The sequence below is a fragment of the Watersipora subatra genome, chromosome 4, assembly GCF_963576615.1.
Source record: "Watersipora subatra chromosome 4, tzWatSuba1.1, whole genome shotgun sequence".
NCBI lineage: Eukaryota > Metazoa > Bryozoa > Gymnolaemata > Cheilostomatida > Watersiporidae > Watersipora > Watersipora subatra.
This window is the reverse complement of record NC_088711.1, coordinates 56,825,902-56,842,926: the sequence shown is the minus strand read 5'-3', so window position 1 is coordinate 56,842,926 and position 17,025 is coordinate 56,825,902. Positions and strand designations below refer to the sequence as shown.

Below are 17,025 nucleotides of genomic sequence, written 5' to 3'. Positions count from 1 at the left end.
CAAGCCAAAAATAACTAGATTCTAGAACCTTAAGCGACATACCACAAGTTTTTTTCAATCAAGATCTCAACATCAACACCTTTGAAAACATACAGTACTTGAATTTTCCTACAGCCCTGTAAACGTCTTTATCGACTTACCAAATCACAAAGTCTGATGGAAATTCCAGAGTTGGTTGCCCGTGGATACACCAAAACATTGTTCACTCAACTACATGTGCAAAACCTCAATGCTGACTTACAATGGTGGCTATCTCACACCCAACATGTACCTAACATTAAAAACGCAGCAAACATTGCTGTACAGCAGATTCCTTTGGTAGAGATATATAAAAGTTTGGAGAAGGGTAAGTGTAGACAATATTATTACACATACGACTTGATGAAGAGGTAAAACCTACTAACTTGAAATACATTTCAAATCTTTCAACCTAGTTGCTCAAGCTCAACTTGAGTAATGGATTCTTCCATAGACTTTACTACTTTCAAGATATCCTTTATGTATACGTGTACTATCAAGTAACCTGCATATACACATAGTATACGTTTAGATCTTCTCAGTATGCTTCCCGCGTACATATAACATACTTTATATGTATGTTACTGTGTGTCCCATCATTCTTAGAGTACCTACAGTATATACCCCATCAGAGGTATATACTTCCTCTTTCCTAAGGCATGTGCCCCATGAGAGCATATTGCACATTTCAAATATAAGGGTGTAGTCTGAACGCATGCTGCATAAAAATACATTTAAACATTTTCAAGTACTTTTTCTGAATCTATATACAGTACTTAAGTTAAGCTTTCTGAAGCTATCCCCAATAGAACCATATCACACTTCTTACCTTTTTTACATGACTTCTCACATATCTTGCAATTCAATTTACCAGAATATAAAGCATTTTCCCTTACCTCAAACACTCACCATAGCTGTACAGCTAACAGACAACGATATAACAGTAACTGTGAACAAACTAAAACTCTGTACAGTATTGCACTTACAGGTGATAGCTTGTTTATTGCAACCGCTCATCTACGACAATAGCTAAAATCTAGATCAGATAGTGACAAACTGGTAATATGCATGCAGACGTCAAGCTGTTGCTATAATTATTTAGATGAGCAAGTACTGACAACTCGCAGCAGGTTCCCTCCACTCACCAGCTGTCACAAATCCAGAAACCAAGATCTACTTTTGAATCCAAGTAACTACCATGCTTGCTGCTTCGCTAAAAACATGGCATCTACGCTGACAGTTTGTTTTATATGGGGAGGGGTGGTGGAAAGTGGAAACAATTCTCTTAAACTAACTAGTTTGATGGCCTGATGAGGCAAACATTTAGGTTAGCTTTTCACAAAACCAAGAGATGATAGTTCAGAACACTAAGAGATAGCATGGTGCAGAAACCACCCTGTGTTTTGGTTTTGTGTGATGGGAGAAAACATAACAAGGAATCAATTAAACTGGGACACAATATGCATTTCCTTTACATGTATTTTGTATTTTTGAAGCGCTGCTAAGCTCCGAGACGAAAATTTTGAATTTTTATAATAATATTTTAGGTTAGCAATGCATCTACGTATCGACGAATGACTATGTGATGTAAGCATTGGTACAACCAGAGCAATGAGACTTGGTTGAAATGGAGGCAAAAGTACCTCACAATAGAACAGATAGTTACAACGTGTTGAGTTATATTCAGGTCAAAAATTTATTCAATGTCTTCGCTGGCAACACAAATGTAAATACAAGATCGCAGGCTACGTACAATATTGTGTACGTAAATCGGTTATTATACCAGTAAGTTTTGATTCCTCCATAGATCCAATACAGAAGTCTGTTAGGAAGATCAGATTGGGTCAAATAATGGCCCAATAATAAAACATGCCACACTGTCTGTTACAGGAGAGGACAACTCGAGGGCAATGAGCAAGACTTCAAAGCAAACTCTTCAACATTCCAATAGAAAGAAATGAACTGATGTGTAACCACTGATGCATATCCACTGTATTATTTATGTATATTAATATCAGTGTTGTCTCTGCTGGAGTATATATTTTTATATATCATTTATATGATGATAATAATATAGATACAATACAGACACAGTCGACCATGACATATAAACAATGCAACAATATCCTACTAATGTCGAAGGTGTTAGAACCTTTATGTGCCGAACTGCTTTTTTGCCAAGGCCTGTGGCAATGCAGAACTCAATGAGAGAGGACTTCTCTCAACGACGAGAGCAAAATCATCATCCAGCTCCTCAAAGTGCATGAGATACTACAACCAACAGCGTATCAGATATTATAGATTCACACAATAATAGGAAAATCCATATTATCTTACATAATAAAGCTGAAGCATATCTTGCTCGGGCTCTAAACACGCGCCCCCTATACCTGTGTATATCCTAAAACTAAATAAACAGGTTTATCTTCTCTCAAGTCTTGAGTAATAGAAATTTTGAGTATTTCGATCTAGCGGGTTCGAGTTTTGACTTGCGAATTTGGGTTTTGGTACCTGAATCCGTCGAGTAGAGTGTACAAAAAATCGGTCTACTGCGCTCTGAGCAATGTTTAACAACCCCGCCTATTAACGCTGTGAGCACGAATATTGGTCGATGGAAAATAGTAAAAAACAATAAATAAATTGAATAGAATTATAATTGCATTGTAAGTTTTAAGATATGTTTGATGTTTGAAAATTTTAGACATGAAACCCGTATCAACAAACCCGATAACTAAAAAACTTGTTGGCCAAGAAGTACTCGTGCCCAGCACTAGTTCACACAATAACTAACCCATTGGCGTTTACGTCAGCGGATAGTCTACAACACAGCCCTCTTATTATACAATGTGTTTGTTGAAATTCTAGTGGTGGATCAACTAACATGAAGGAAAGTATCGATCACGCAATTGCTGACAGCCAATCACCATCCCCGAGAAGGCGCACATTGCGCAGAATGCCTTGATGCATTTTTAAATATCTATGAAGTTTGAGATACCATTGTTAAGGCTTTCCATAGCCTACGAATAATCGCCGAAAGCACAATACCGACATACTACAGTGTGTTCTGAGCTTAATCAGCATTTTTAGTGGCCTTGGGCATGTTTGTCCACTACACAAAGTTTGAAAGAAAATTTGGCTGCTACATCATTTTATGAAAAGAAAACTTGCAACTGGTGCTTTTGCGCCTAAGTGTTGGATAAGTGTTTATGCTTATTGATTTTTCGTGAAGAAAAACTGAAGCTTAAAGATGTGGTTGCGTCAAAAAGGTCGATTTAATGAAATTAAGACCAATGAAAGGCTAAAACATCAGCTATAATTTGATGTCATTTTTGTCTTTGTAGACCAATCCTGTCCAGAGATATATGCGTTTGAATGAGGCCATCTTTTAAAAAGCTCACATTCCAGCGGGTGCTTCGTTCGTGACGTAACTAGTGATACATATGAAAAGAGTCCACGAGCGATAAATATAAGGTCGCTTCATTAGCCAATCATCAGCACGAAATTTTTATATAGGTCGTAATAAATATTATCGCTCGTAAAACGCGTTGTCTGTGATCTCAAATTTAGGGATTTTATTGTATTATTAAATCGCATGAACATCAATATTTAATAAATTAATTAACATCGTTACTTTAATGAATTACTCGATCGACACGTTTTATTGGCGAACAACAGAATGGTAAAAATTGCTGTGATGTTACTGCGAAGGTGACTCCGAGTTTTCTGGGCATCAGGTGGTTAAAGTGCTACGGAGGAAAATAGGAGAATGGAGGTAAATTTATCTTTTACTTTGAGTCTCCTATAGATATACTGTTGAGTTTACATTCAGATTATATTTCCCTGTTTGAGACTAAAATGTAATTTCCTGCGCGTGCGAGATACATACGTATGTACAGTGAGTTCTTGACGGCTTCTTTTTAATCCATAGCATCTAGCAATACAATGGCTTAGATTGATGAATATACTAAAGGTAATATTTTAGTACTCATTAATACATGTACTAATTAATAAAATTATAACTTATGCTATCACTAATCATCGGTTTATATTTTTTTATCGGTTCACCTAGCTACATTTGCTTCAAATTTTCTGTGGCAGTTTTATCTAATAAATTAGATTTATGATTTGACTTTAGATGTTCACTTTTCACTTATAGAAAGTGAAAATAGATTGATCAATGCAAATCTTTAATTTCCAGAACCAAAGCTTCGAATCGTTGGCTTGGCGTACTTGTGCCTTTGTTAAACATTTATTCGTTTTTAAAATTACACTCGCAATCTATCAAACTCCCAATTTGAAAGCTTTCAGTAGATACGCTTTAGAATGACATATCTATGAATGACATATTTATTGCATTTGTTTTACTGATTACAGGATGCTTATGACGTTCCACCATCCGAAGCAGCTTTGCCAGTGTGGAAACTGCCATAAAGGGGAAAGAGAGACTTGAATGTGTGCTGCATAAACCATGATGTTTTGTTTGAGTTTGTTGCAGTAGATGAATTTGTTTTATTGTATCAGCTAAAACTATGTGAGTGGCCACGATTTGATGAATATTTTTAATGAAAACTTTATGCCGAGATAAAAATCTTTTTGCTTGTAAAAATTATATAATAAAATTATATTGTTGAAGATAATGCAAAACATGATTTGCAGAATATTGTAGTGAATTGGATACAGTATATGGATGTCCGCAGAACTGGAGAATGTGAGTTCAAATCCAGTTTGCAACAGACTTCTCATCCCAGACTTCTCTATCCCTATGTATATTCTTTTCAAAGATGCAGCTGCTTACTTTACTTACGGTAGTAAGAAACTAGTTTTCGGTGTGGACAATGATATACAGCCCCATCCCCAGGATCGGCGACGTGCATATTGTGGGCGGGGCTTTTGGGAGGCTGTATATCGTTAGTGTGGGTAGCGACGGAACTGTGCCGTTACAAAGACCATATTCTACATAGTTTGCTTGACAGAATTACTGTAGACCGGTAGAATTGGTAGTCGGTACTAAGATGTTTACACAGCACTTAGAAGCCAATATGACAAGTTTTTAATTTTTCTTGTTTAAGACGTTTGAGACATTGGTGATAATGTATCTGTAGCTGGATTTAAAATTTTATTCTAGCCAATATGAGCAAATACAAAATAAAATATATGCCATTAGAGCCACGTAGGACTAGACTTTTATCGCAAATAGCCGGTGTGAATACGAGATATATTGACAAATGTATCATGTGTTACATCATTTTGGGCAAGTCTGGGCATGTTTTTTTGGCCTGAACGTTTTTACCGCGATCAGATTTTTTCGATTTTAATCTTCAAATATCTTGGCAATGAGATCGCCTAACACAACAAACAACATATCAACTGATAGAGAAAAAAATGCTTTCTTTTAAGATTAACTCAAATTTGACGCAACCACATCTTTAAATACCTGCATGCATAAATGTCAAATCAAACTACAGTTCAGTTATGTCAGGATGGCAGAAATTATTAATAGATATGATATAGTTGCTAGCTAGTTGACAATATAATAACAATATAATGTAAACAATCACTTTAATAGTTGGAAGGATTAACTTAAACAGCCGCAAAGTCTGAAAATTTTGCAAAATTCATTAAAGGAAAGACTACTTTATTTTCATCAAACGTAATTTCTTCATAGAATAATTTGTAACCGCCGGTTACGACAGACACGAATCCTATCGTTGTAGTTAAGTAGCCATCTACATGTATCTATTCCGGCTGACTAACATAACTGACATCTACTAACTGACTTTCACTAAGACACTTTGGTGAAGGTGAATATAGAAGTCTACAACCGTGGATTTTAACCTGTTGTTGGTAACAGGTTGTTAACCCGGGTTTGAGAGAACCCTAGGAGTTCGGCAAATCAGTCTCAGAGGTTGGTTGGAGGTTACTCTAACGAAACCCCAGTAGTCACACTGATTTGAAAGGTCATGTGTCTCTGTGACAAGATGAGTAATTTGTTGTGAACTCATGCGATATAACAGTTTTGTTCTTTGAACAGCCATGTTCAAGGCCAGTTCATTTTGCGCATTCGTAAAACATATACCTGTCTTAAATGTGAAAAAATCATAGTTTTTTTTCAATAAAGAAGGGTTTAATAAAAGCGCATATGAAACTGGTGGGGTTAAGTAAGCCCAACAAGGTTAAGAATCACTGGTATACAGGTACTTAATACAAATTGCAATTTCACCCTCCTTGTCACTGCGGCTGCCATGCTGATTGCAAACTAATAAAAAGCATGACTAAGTAAAAACTTGAAATTCATTACGAATATGAGTTAGCCTCAGCATCTAGATACTCACCCGATTCTCATACATACTTCTTGAGCTCAGTTTACCCTGCAAGAGGAGACAATCACTACTTACAGAAATGCAGGTGAAAGTTTAAAACTACAGATACATGTACATGTCTGTACATCTATGGATCAAAAGCTGGTTTTTCTTCTTCAAACATCAAAATCATGATTAAAAAGAGAAATATTCTGGTTATTAATAAACAAATAAAAACAGAATAGATGAGAAGGGATTTATACTCATGTGTGAGCTTTGTCGATATATATACATTGTACATATATAATTATATATAAAATATATGTATAGGTTATGTCATTATACATATTAGTATACATATCGTCAAACTCTACAAAGACCTCTACAATGTACAGAGCTAGTTAATAAGATTTTGGAATCCGCAGTGCAATTTATTTCTTGCTTTTACAATCGTCATCCGCTAAGATTAAATTTTTGACGATGCCATAGTCATGCATAATAAGTCGGTGTTGTATATAGGCCTAAAAGAAATATAAATTTATATACAACACCAACTGATTATGCATGGGCACATATACAATGTACAGTCATGCCAAACATATGACAAAATCGAGATATGGACAAATCTTTTTAGCAAGTTACTACCTTGAAATATGAGAATACGAGCCGGTTCTCGATGGCCATTAATTGGCCAAGTATACGAGTAGCCTCATTCGAGAACAGCATCAATCAGTCTTTCTCGTCACATCAATTTGAAAAAAAAGTTTTAATAAGGTCGGTTAAAATTATAGTTAAAGAGAGGCAAAAAGGACCAAGCCGGAAACGGATAATAAAAAATTAGGATGATTGCGAAATTAAAAGTAAGTACAGTGGACCCTCGGTTCTCGAACGCTTCGGCTCTCGACCAAAAAAATTGAGATTTGTTAGTCTCAGATCTCGAAAATAAAACCAGTTCTCGATCTAACCGGAGCATACGCATTAGAATTAAACATCCGGAACAGCTCTGGAAACATTCGTTAACAAAGGGAGAAGACAGTTAAAGAATAGAGAAAGCATAATATTATTATGCTTTATTAGTTATCTTGAGGTGTTGACTGATGTTCTAAAAAAAGAATCAAGGAGATTGACCGACTAGAAGCTGAGATATAGACAGCCAAACACAGGTCTACCTAATAAAGAATCAGAGGAAAACCCTTCGAAAATCCCGAAAACTGTGACGTATAAAATCGACTTAATTGTCATGTGCCGGAGTTGCGCACCCTTACCGCCGTTATGTATAATGATTGTTTTGGCTACGAGATGTGAAACGCTTCTCGCGATAGTAAATAATTTACATACTAGCTCTGGTTTCTCAGGAAAATCAAGCAAACATTGTGTGGTAAAGGCATTTGCCCACAACTCCTCACCATGATTTTTTAAAGCAGAAGAGCAGATTTTGACTATTGTGCTTCAAATTTTATCTCGATCTCCACGGATATGCTCCGAAGATCATCTGTTCAACGAACGGCGCGTGTATAGTCTATATGCGATATCCGCGAGTTGCAGTTTGTTTACAATAAGATATAGGAATGGGACTTTTTGTTCCTTCATCATTTTTCTACTGTGTATCTACTGCAGCATTCTTCTACTGTGTATCTACTGCAGCATTCAGTTGATTTTCATGATTATCGTCACTATTAACAGACTGGAAGTTCACTACAGCCATAATCTTAAAAAGACTAACTTGACCGTGCTGCTCTTGCTATAAGAAAAGAAAACGATAACTTTTGCTTTGATTTTTCTATTGATCTATTATCTTATCTATGATTATTTTTTATGATTTATATAATATTCATAATGCATATTATACAAAATAATAATATAACTGCGTATAGAATAAATGATGTAACTAATATAATTTGTAGAAAATTCCAAATGATAACCGAGATTGATGATTGATTTAATTGATTCTATTTATTAGCTATAGTTAAAAAATCTGAACAACGCTAAAGATGAGTCTGAATAGGGAAGCTAAGTAGGAGAACAACAAAACTGAGCTGAACTAGCAAGATAGCGAAATGTTGCGAAATAATAGATGCGTGTAATTATTTTATGCTAAAACTAATCTACACGTCAGAGGGACTAGTTCGGAATTCTAGGAACGATGCTTGTTAGGCCCAATTTGATTGTTCTATACTTCCAGGGATTAAACCAATTAAAACGCCGTGATTGTTATAGGAGAGCGCATTAGTTGGCTTAATTGACCAATGGCACACAAGTCGATTTCATACGTCATATATTGATGATTACCAAAACACTTTTGTTTTTTGGTAGACCTGTGTTTGGCTGACTATATCTCAGCTTCTGGTTGGTCAATCTCCGTGATTCTTTTTTTAGAACATCAGTCAACACCTCAAGATGAATAATAAAGCATAATAATATTATGCTTTCTCTATTCTTTAAGCTTCATAAATTCTTTACAAAAAGGAATAAACCATCTGGGATGACGTTCCTCTACCGAAGAGATTCGCTAGAGAGACAACTCCTCAAGTCGAGTTACCCTAAATTGTTTCGGAGGAGAATTCTCCTTCAACGATGTGAAGTAAATGTGCCATTGCTGTTTATATTTTCTTTTTCACACGATTTCTGATGTAACTGATCTGTCGTATTTTTGGCTGTTTCATTATCAATTTCTGCAATTTGTGGTATTGTATCTTAACCTAGAATGTTTTCGATGTTTTGAGAGCAAAAGATACGAATTGTTTACTTTTTGTTTTCTGTTTTCATCATCATAAAATAAAAAATATTTTATTAAAAATAAACACAATCTATAACTACCCGTTTTTATTTATAGTATGTAGTATACAGTAGTTTATAGTGTAAAATGTTAAAAAAATACTTTACCAAAGTTATTATCTCGGCTTGGTACGGATTAAAACTTATATACATTAATTCTAATGGGAATAATTGTTTTGGATCTCGAACAACTCGGTATTCGAACAACCATCTGGAACGGATTATGTTTGAGAACGGAGGTTCCACTATATAGTAAAAGATTAAAATTTAACTTTAATTGTGCGTTTAATGGGCTAAATTCATTTAATATAAATTCAAAGTTTATGTTATGTAGCGTCACAACAAGTTTAGTTTACCGAATGTGTTGCTGTCAAGTCTCTCCTACATCGTTGTTAGCCAGTAAGTCTGTCCCACAAGTAAGAACACCATACAGCACTGTACATATTAATGCTACATTTTATTGCAGATCATAAGTTCATAACCAGTGAATAAGCAAGTGTTTCACTCTAGCAGCATAGGTACCAAATAGCCACAATTAAAAACATGGTTTTCCAATGTAATATTCTTAGTTAGGTAGAGTTTAGGTGGTTTTTTTGTAATATAGGAACGAATTAATTTGTATGTACCGTAAATTCGGACAAACAAATCAACCCGGCGTATACGTTGAGGTTTAACGTCTGCTTTAAAGATCCTGGTTTTGACATGTACCTGCCGTATAGGTCGACCCTCTTCTCTGACTCAAATCGTTTGATTGCCAATAGTTCAGTCAACAGAGAAGGGCGATGCATTGTTGAAGGAATGGCATTAAAAAACGCCATCAGCAAAATGCCCCTGTTTTTCGTGCCATCAGCAATACGATTAATAATTGTAAAACATTTTAAAAAGAATGACGCTAGTTCAAGCGGAGACCACAAAGCAACAAAGCAATACTTCACCATCGTATTGGCCCCCGTGAACAATAAAACGAAACTGCCACCTTTGATAATAGGTACATTTTCAACAGAAAATCAATGCTGCAGAACAGATTTCTGTCAGGAGTCGCGATTCATGTATGAGAAAAAGAATGGATAGACGATAGTAGATATGTCGAATGAATTACCAAAGAGTAGGCTTGTAGGTAGATACTTCGAAAAAAGCATTAAATTAGAAAAAAGCGCGTTATTCCGTAGGAGAATCCTAGCGATGACAATTGGAATTGTGAAGAATGGGACTTTGTGTTTAATCCAGTCATGTTGAGTAGGATTACTAGTATTTCACTATTCTATAAATAAATCCCAATATGTCATATCAAGTAATTTTGACTTGCGATGGTTTTTTGAAGTTGATTTTCACTAGAACTTTTTTTATGAAAAATGTGACCACAGTAGAAGTCAATGATGAATTTTCAAACTTGGAATTTGGTGTCAAAATTTAGACTTATATGCCGGAAGTTATGGTAGTTACTTAATAGAGGAAATATTGCATTGACTTACAAGCCCATTGACATACAAGCTCAGTCCACGAATACATTAAACTCGCATGTCAAGGTATGACTGTATATAGATAGATAATTATTTATACGTTATGAGATATGTATAGCTCAGTACCTGAAAAGCATGAAACAAAGCCCCGGTTCCTTGTTTTGCAAGTCATATCATGAATTCTACTAAAATCGTTCATTAGACAAACAGAATGGTTCTATTGAAGGCACAAAGAGAAACCTAACGAGTAGTACTCACAGACTTGGTATCATAGACTCGCAGGCCGAGTGCGTCCTGGATGAGAATAAGTGTTGAGTCGTGCCGTGCGTACTGCAGGTTCAGCACTTTGGTAACAATGTTGAACACTCGACTTTTACTCTTCTGTTTAATAGATACGCTCGGAGGAGTGGTGTAGCAACGTCGAACTAGGTTGTACTCTATGACCTGTAAAATCACTCTATGTTTGACCTATATAAATAACTTCTTTTCGTTTCTAGTAAGAATGTCTATAAAATCTTCTTTCGGCTTTTCCCATTAAGGGGAAAAGCCCAGTAAGTGCCGCAAAAGGTATATCCTGGTACAGAGTATATTATTAACCTTTGCTCATGAAAATTTGACACAAGAGCAAATGTAGCTGGATGCCTTTTCTAACACCACCAATGGTCCTTCTGTGATTTGAACCACTGACCTACTGGTTCTATGCCAGCGTACTAACCACTGCTGCCTCTAAGTTTCTATAAAACAATATTATGAAAATTTATAAAAAAGGTCAGTCACTGCAGCTTCAGAGCTGATCACTAAAAGCCTGCCAAGTATCATCTCTATGTAGAATAATAACAATATATTACAATATTATCTCTATGTAGAATAATAACAATATATTATAATATCATCTCTATGTAGAATAATAACAATATATTATAATATCTTCTTTATGTAGAATAATAACAATATATTACAATATTATCTCTATGTAGAATAATAACAATATATTACAATATCATCTCTATGTAGAATAATAACAATATATTATAATATCGTCTCTATGTAGAATGATAACAATATACGTTAATATTATCTCTATGTAGAATAATAACAATATATTACAATATCATCTCTATGTAGAATAATAACAATATATTATAATATCGTCTCTATGTAGAATGATAACAATATACGTTAATATTATCTCTATGTAGAATAATAACAATATATTACAATATCCTCTCTATGTAGAATAATAACAATATATTATATTATCATCTCTATGTAGAATAATAACAATATATTATAATATCCTCTCTATGTAGAATAATAACAATATATTATATTATCATCTCTATGTAGAATAATAAAAATATATTACAATCTCAAGGCTTGCTTATTAATTCTACTAGGTTTTTGTTGAAAAGAACCAAATGCATTATTTAATAAAAAGACAAAACTCTACCAAATACAATGCGCTCTTGCCAAACGATTTTAATCCATTCCAGGGTTAGCATCGAATAGCGAAAATGACGTATAAAGAGGTATAGAAACCCATAATAATTATATATAGGCCTACATGTATAATGCAAGCACCCCGGTAAAAATTAACAAAATTTTATATAGGTATGGACATATTAAAAATTAGCAACAAAATGGTATGCTAACCTTCCTAACTACATGTAACTATAGTTACCAACAATACCTTTAGTGTATTTAGGTCACTATTTAGCATTTAGTGTATTTAGTGGTTATTATCTGCAATAAAATGTAATAATACAATGTAAAACGCGTATGTGCAGTAGCAGCAGTACGTACCATAGGAGTTCTTACCTTCATGACGGACGTCTGACATAAACTTTGAATTTAGCTTACTAAACAGACACTTGAAGCTAAGTTTTAGTATGTATTTTACTAAACTTCCAATTTTATTACAACCTAAAATTTATCACCTATCGATCTCTGGCTTCGTTTGTACTATAATAACTGTCACCCACCTCATTAAAACCTTTTTCAACCTTATTTGACAAGAAAGCCTGAGTGATGCTGTTCTCAAATGCGGCCTCTCGCATACTTGAACATTTAATGGTCTCGAAAGGAAAAATGAAAAATTTTTTTTTTACCACACCTTTGGAGTGACGTTACTTGAGATAGTACATGTAGTGGGTAAAACAGAGAGAAAGAAAAATAATATCAATGATAATTATGATACTGCACACTTGAAAATAAATTTACTACGCAATGAAATGGGTTTTTGTTAACAGGCTAAGGGAAGGTGTGGGACTCCCTGACCCAATGCTCGAAAAGATCGCAACTCAAACCTTGTTTCTGGTTTCAAAGGGAAAATATTACTACTTTTCACACGAGGTATGCTGAACTGAAAGAAACCGGTGATCGCATCTCTTCCATGTGTAGTGAGAAAGTTTACAGCGAACAGCATATCAACATCTTTATTATTTCGATGTAGTAAGCACACAGACTGCCAAATTTGAATTTCGAGCAAAATTTGTTGAATTCGTATGGCGAAATAGGATTCGTTTGTCGAGAACAAAAAATCGTCATGTTTGACTTCATTAGGCAAAAAAGTCGTATAACAGGAACATGGTTATGCACATGGCGCACTGTACAGCAAACTACAGCGAATGTTTGAAGGGAAAGAGACGACGAAGCAGCAGCAACATACATGTATAATACGTAGATATAAAAGGAAAACAAAAAGAGGCACCTTGTGCGAAGAAAGGGTGTAGGAGAGACAGTCAGCACTAGGAGAAAAGGCCAGGGCTGTCACGAGAATATCTTCTCTTGGCAGTCTACAGAGCATCTGTGGGAATAAAAAGATAACAACTCCTGAACATATAGCAGTCTTGAAATTTCAAATTTGAAATTTAAAGACAAGTAGCATAATAAATTCTCTTACACCGATTAGTTCTATCATCTAAATATGAGTCTTAAAATATGTTGTACATACGCCTAGAAATGAAGTCAGGTATAAATTATATAATATGTAATACCAAGCAGAATGTAGAAATGACATGAAGTGAGAAAAGACGAATAATGTTCATAAAGTATATGTGGTCCATTAGCTGAGAACATGACATAAAGCTGCTTTAAGATAGCCAATATTCTGTCAATAGTTTAGCTATGAGATGGGGGCTCAAAAAATAAGAGCAATCCAGTGATTCCTTACTTATTGCAGTAATAGGAACCAGCACTAACCACAAAAACAGCCATAAATTATAGACTGTAAAAATCATTTATCATTAAAATAACAAAATTAAAATGTTATTTTAAGAAGAAAATGTTAATAAAACAACAATATTTCTTAATGAAAATATTTTATAATTATTTTAAAATAAAAATATTAATTTTAATAATATGATTATTATTTAATACAACATGTATTTTATTAAATATTCATAAATTAAAACCATTATTAATTATTTGGTTTCTTATTAAAATATTTAGCATCTTCTGAAAACAAGTCTAAACTAGTCTACAAGTTCATCTTTTTGAAGGCAAGAAAAATGGTGCGCAGAGAACCTGCAACCAAAGTGGTTTTGTGAGTGATTTTCGCTTATGTAGCCATTGAGAAACAACGCGCTCGTCCAACAATGTTTGTTTCCTGAATCAGAGCATCACACATTAACAGCTCGCTTGTTCAACTAGTTTGAATTATTGTCAATCTTATGTTGACCCTCCACTCCTCTCTATGATAGACAAGCAGCTATTGACAAATTCGCGTCGCACCAAAGATTAGAAAAACGAGGCATAAAATACTGACGATCCCCGTATTTTAATAAAATCGTGCAGTGCACTGAAATTCCAAACTATTGTCAGGACAAATTAGCATCCGTCCCCTAACACTTTTAGCAACAGCTAGTCAATGAGTAACAATGAAGTAGCTTAACCTTGCTGAGAGAGAGAGATATATCCATATGAGAACCAAAGAAAGTAAACACATACCTTCAGTTCCCCAGCGCAGAACTCATAAACCAGCAGGTTAAACAGACTATCAGAAGTAACAATCCTTTCTCCATCCTGGGATGTCTGAATGAGGCGCAATATTCCATGCTCTACACCTGTTATAAAACAAGCATCCTCTATGAAGATGCTAATGTCGCCATAAAAAAATAAAGCAAACAAGTTTGCCATTTGAGAATTATCAACTCTATAACAAATCATCAATACAGACAGGCTATAAAAATAGCATGTGATTTGTAAAAAGCAGAAAACCATTTCTTATCATGAATCATATCAATAGATGCTGCACTATAAATCTGATTCTCCTTGACCTTTACGCTATGTAGAAATAACCTGAGTAAGAAGGAATGTTATAGTGAATCTTGTTATAGTAAAAACAGTCCACTACAACATGTCTGGTTGGAGTGAACCAGACACACAGTATATAATTCCTCTTTCAATACAACACAGAATACCTTTTGCGTCATGACAACATAAAAGCTAATTTATATTATAATTAATTAATTAAATCAAAATAATTAAATTAATTAATTTATATTGTAAATAGTACTGAGTGTTGCAACTCTCTAAATCCCCAGTTACGTATTATGTAATCTTCCTTGGTGTTTATCACAACTGAAGTATGTTGCAGTAGTAACATGCAAACGCCTCTGGGCATGCAGTGACACTGCCTGCGTAGTGATCGCACTCCATCAGTACATAGAAGTTAACACATTAGATAAAACATTGCAGATTGCGTAATATCCACAGGCTATTCGATAGCTTTCAGTATGGCATAAAACCCTAAAACAACTATGAAGCATCATCGACCGTCCAACCTTTGTGAGGAGCAGGGCTATTGATAATGTTAGTGATCTGCGGCAGTGAATTGGTCTCCTTCAGCATGAGCACCTTGAGACTGCAGTCGACGTAGCCGAGGATGAGCTTACCATCTCCACTAAACTGCATAGCCCTAATAGGAAGGTGGGATATGGTCGTAGGCAGGCCTCTGAACCTGCTGGCAGACAGCTTCGGGGCCAACATCTCACCTTGACTCTGTAAACATATGTATGAAAACTGTACACAGACCGAAAATAGATGAGAAATACTAACTCGAAGAATGGTGATGATTGCAGATTGAATAAAGGGGAAGACACAAATGTTCAGAACTTGAACAAAGTTCTTTATAACAGGAAGTACTGAGCTGGCAGCGATTCTGATGATGCCAATGAAAAGCATGCTACATATCACTGCAAACCTCTGATTGCTAGAAAACATGCCAGGCAAAGGTCAATAGAACTGTAATCCGAGTACAGCAAAAGGTTCCTTAGAATCTTGAAAAGAATTTAGACATTATTTTGTTAAAGACAGATAGTAAAGTGATAATGCTGTTTTATCAGAGTTGAAAACATGATTTACTGTTTGAAACATTCCCCACCACTTCATATTTACAATCAATTTAGTGACTGCGAAACTACGCTGAGTAATTCTCTCAAATGATACTTGAGTGACTAGTTTTATCCACAGTATCCATGGAAGTCAGCAATTTGCACATTGTAATTTTCTTTACTTTTCATTCAAATTGAACAATGAAACTCTACTGCATGTAAACCGAGTAAAGCGGGTGAATGTATAACCAGTATTTCATGATTACAAACATAAATTCAGATGACTTGCCTCCCCCACGATCTAGTTTTGTTGACTAAGCAAAAGATGAGCAAAGATACACACCAGTGTCAGGTTGAAGAGACGCAGAGAAGTCCGGTCACAATAGGCAAGCCAGCAGGCGCTGTGAGAGATTGCAGAGCAAACAATATGCTCTTCACTCTTGCTCCTCAGTTCAAGAAGATTCACAGGGGAAGAGCTCAATGGCAGCTCACAACTACCTTCTTCTACAAATAGATATATATAATGAATCTTAAAATGTGCTCTTAATTTTGAAAGGGGAGGGGGAGGCTAACGAGTGTCCGTTATTGTATACTGCTGTTATATTCCTTGTTTGTGGTTGAGCCAGGTTGACAGAAACCACTGGGGATGCCGTGTGAGGAGAAAATTAACCGGGAATGTTCCTAGAGCGAACCATTGGCTCACCCCAAAACAGGTTCGGTAGTTGCCGCCCGCTACACAAAAAAATAAGTGGTTGCCTCTTTAATTTGTAAGGCGGATTTGTCGACAGCTACAAGAAATTTTTATCCTTAATCACTATCAAAAGATCGAATTTTAGGAAGCAAAAAAATAATAAAAATTATAATGCTACTTGTTGACGACAGAAAACAGGTTTTTGCGTGTTCACATAACTCTTAATATATATATATATATTTACAACGAGAAGAGCCTGATGACTGTCACATGACTGGCTACAAATATTAATAGTGGCCTGCATTATATAAAATGTTTCTAATTGGTAAAACAACCACGTATCTGTGCATTGATGCAGTTCAGAGAGTGCCTTATAGCAGTGGTAATATATGCCTCAATGATTTGATGGACAACAGTGAAACCGTGATTAGGTGAAGTCAACGTTTTTG

At 35.2% G+C, this 17,025-nt stretch overlaps 1 protein-coding gene across 1 annotated transcript in view; it reads right to left on the bottom strand.

Moving 5' to 3' along the window:
- Positions 1-1,827: 1,827 nt before the first annotated feature.
- Positions 1,828-17,025, bottom strand: part of LOC137393549 (U3 small nucleolar RNA-associated protein 4 homolog) — a 30,322-nt gene continuing 15,124 nt past the window's right edge. Inside the window, exons 12-18 of the mRNA XM_068080146.1 lie at positions 16,229-16,389; positions 15,337-15,553; positions 14,501-14,616; positions 13,263-13,358; positions 10,811-10,996; positions 6,351-6,386; positions 1,828-2,289 (exon numbers count right to left, since the gene is read on the bottom strand). Of these exons, the coding sequence (XP_067936247.1) occupies positions 2,173-2,289; positions 6,351-6,386; positions 10,811-10,996; positions 13,263-13,358; positions 14,501-14,616; positions 15,337-15,553; positions 16,229-16,389 (929 nt within the window). The 3' untranslated portion in view covers positions 1,828-2,172. The remainder of the gene's footprint in view (positions 2,290-6,350; positions 6,387-10,810; positions 10,997-13,262; positions 13,359-14,500; positions 14,617-15,336; positions 15,554-16,228; positions 16,390-17,025) is intronic.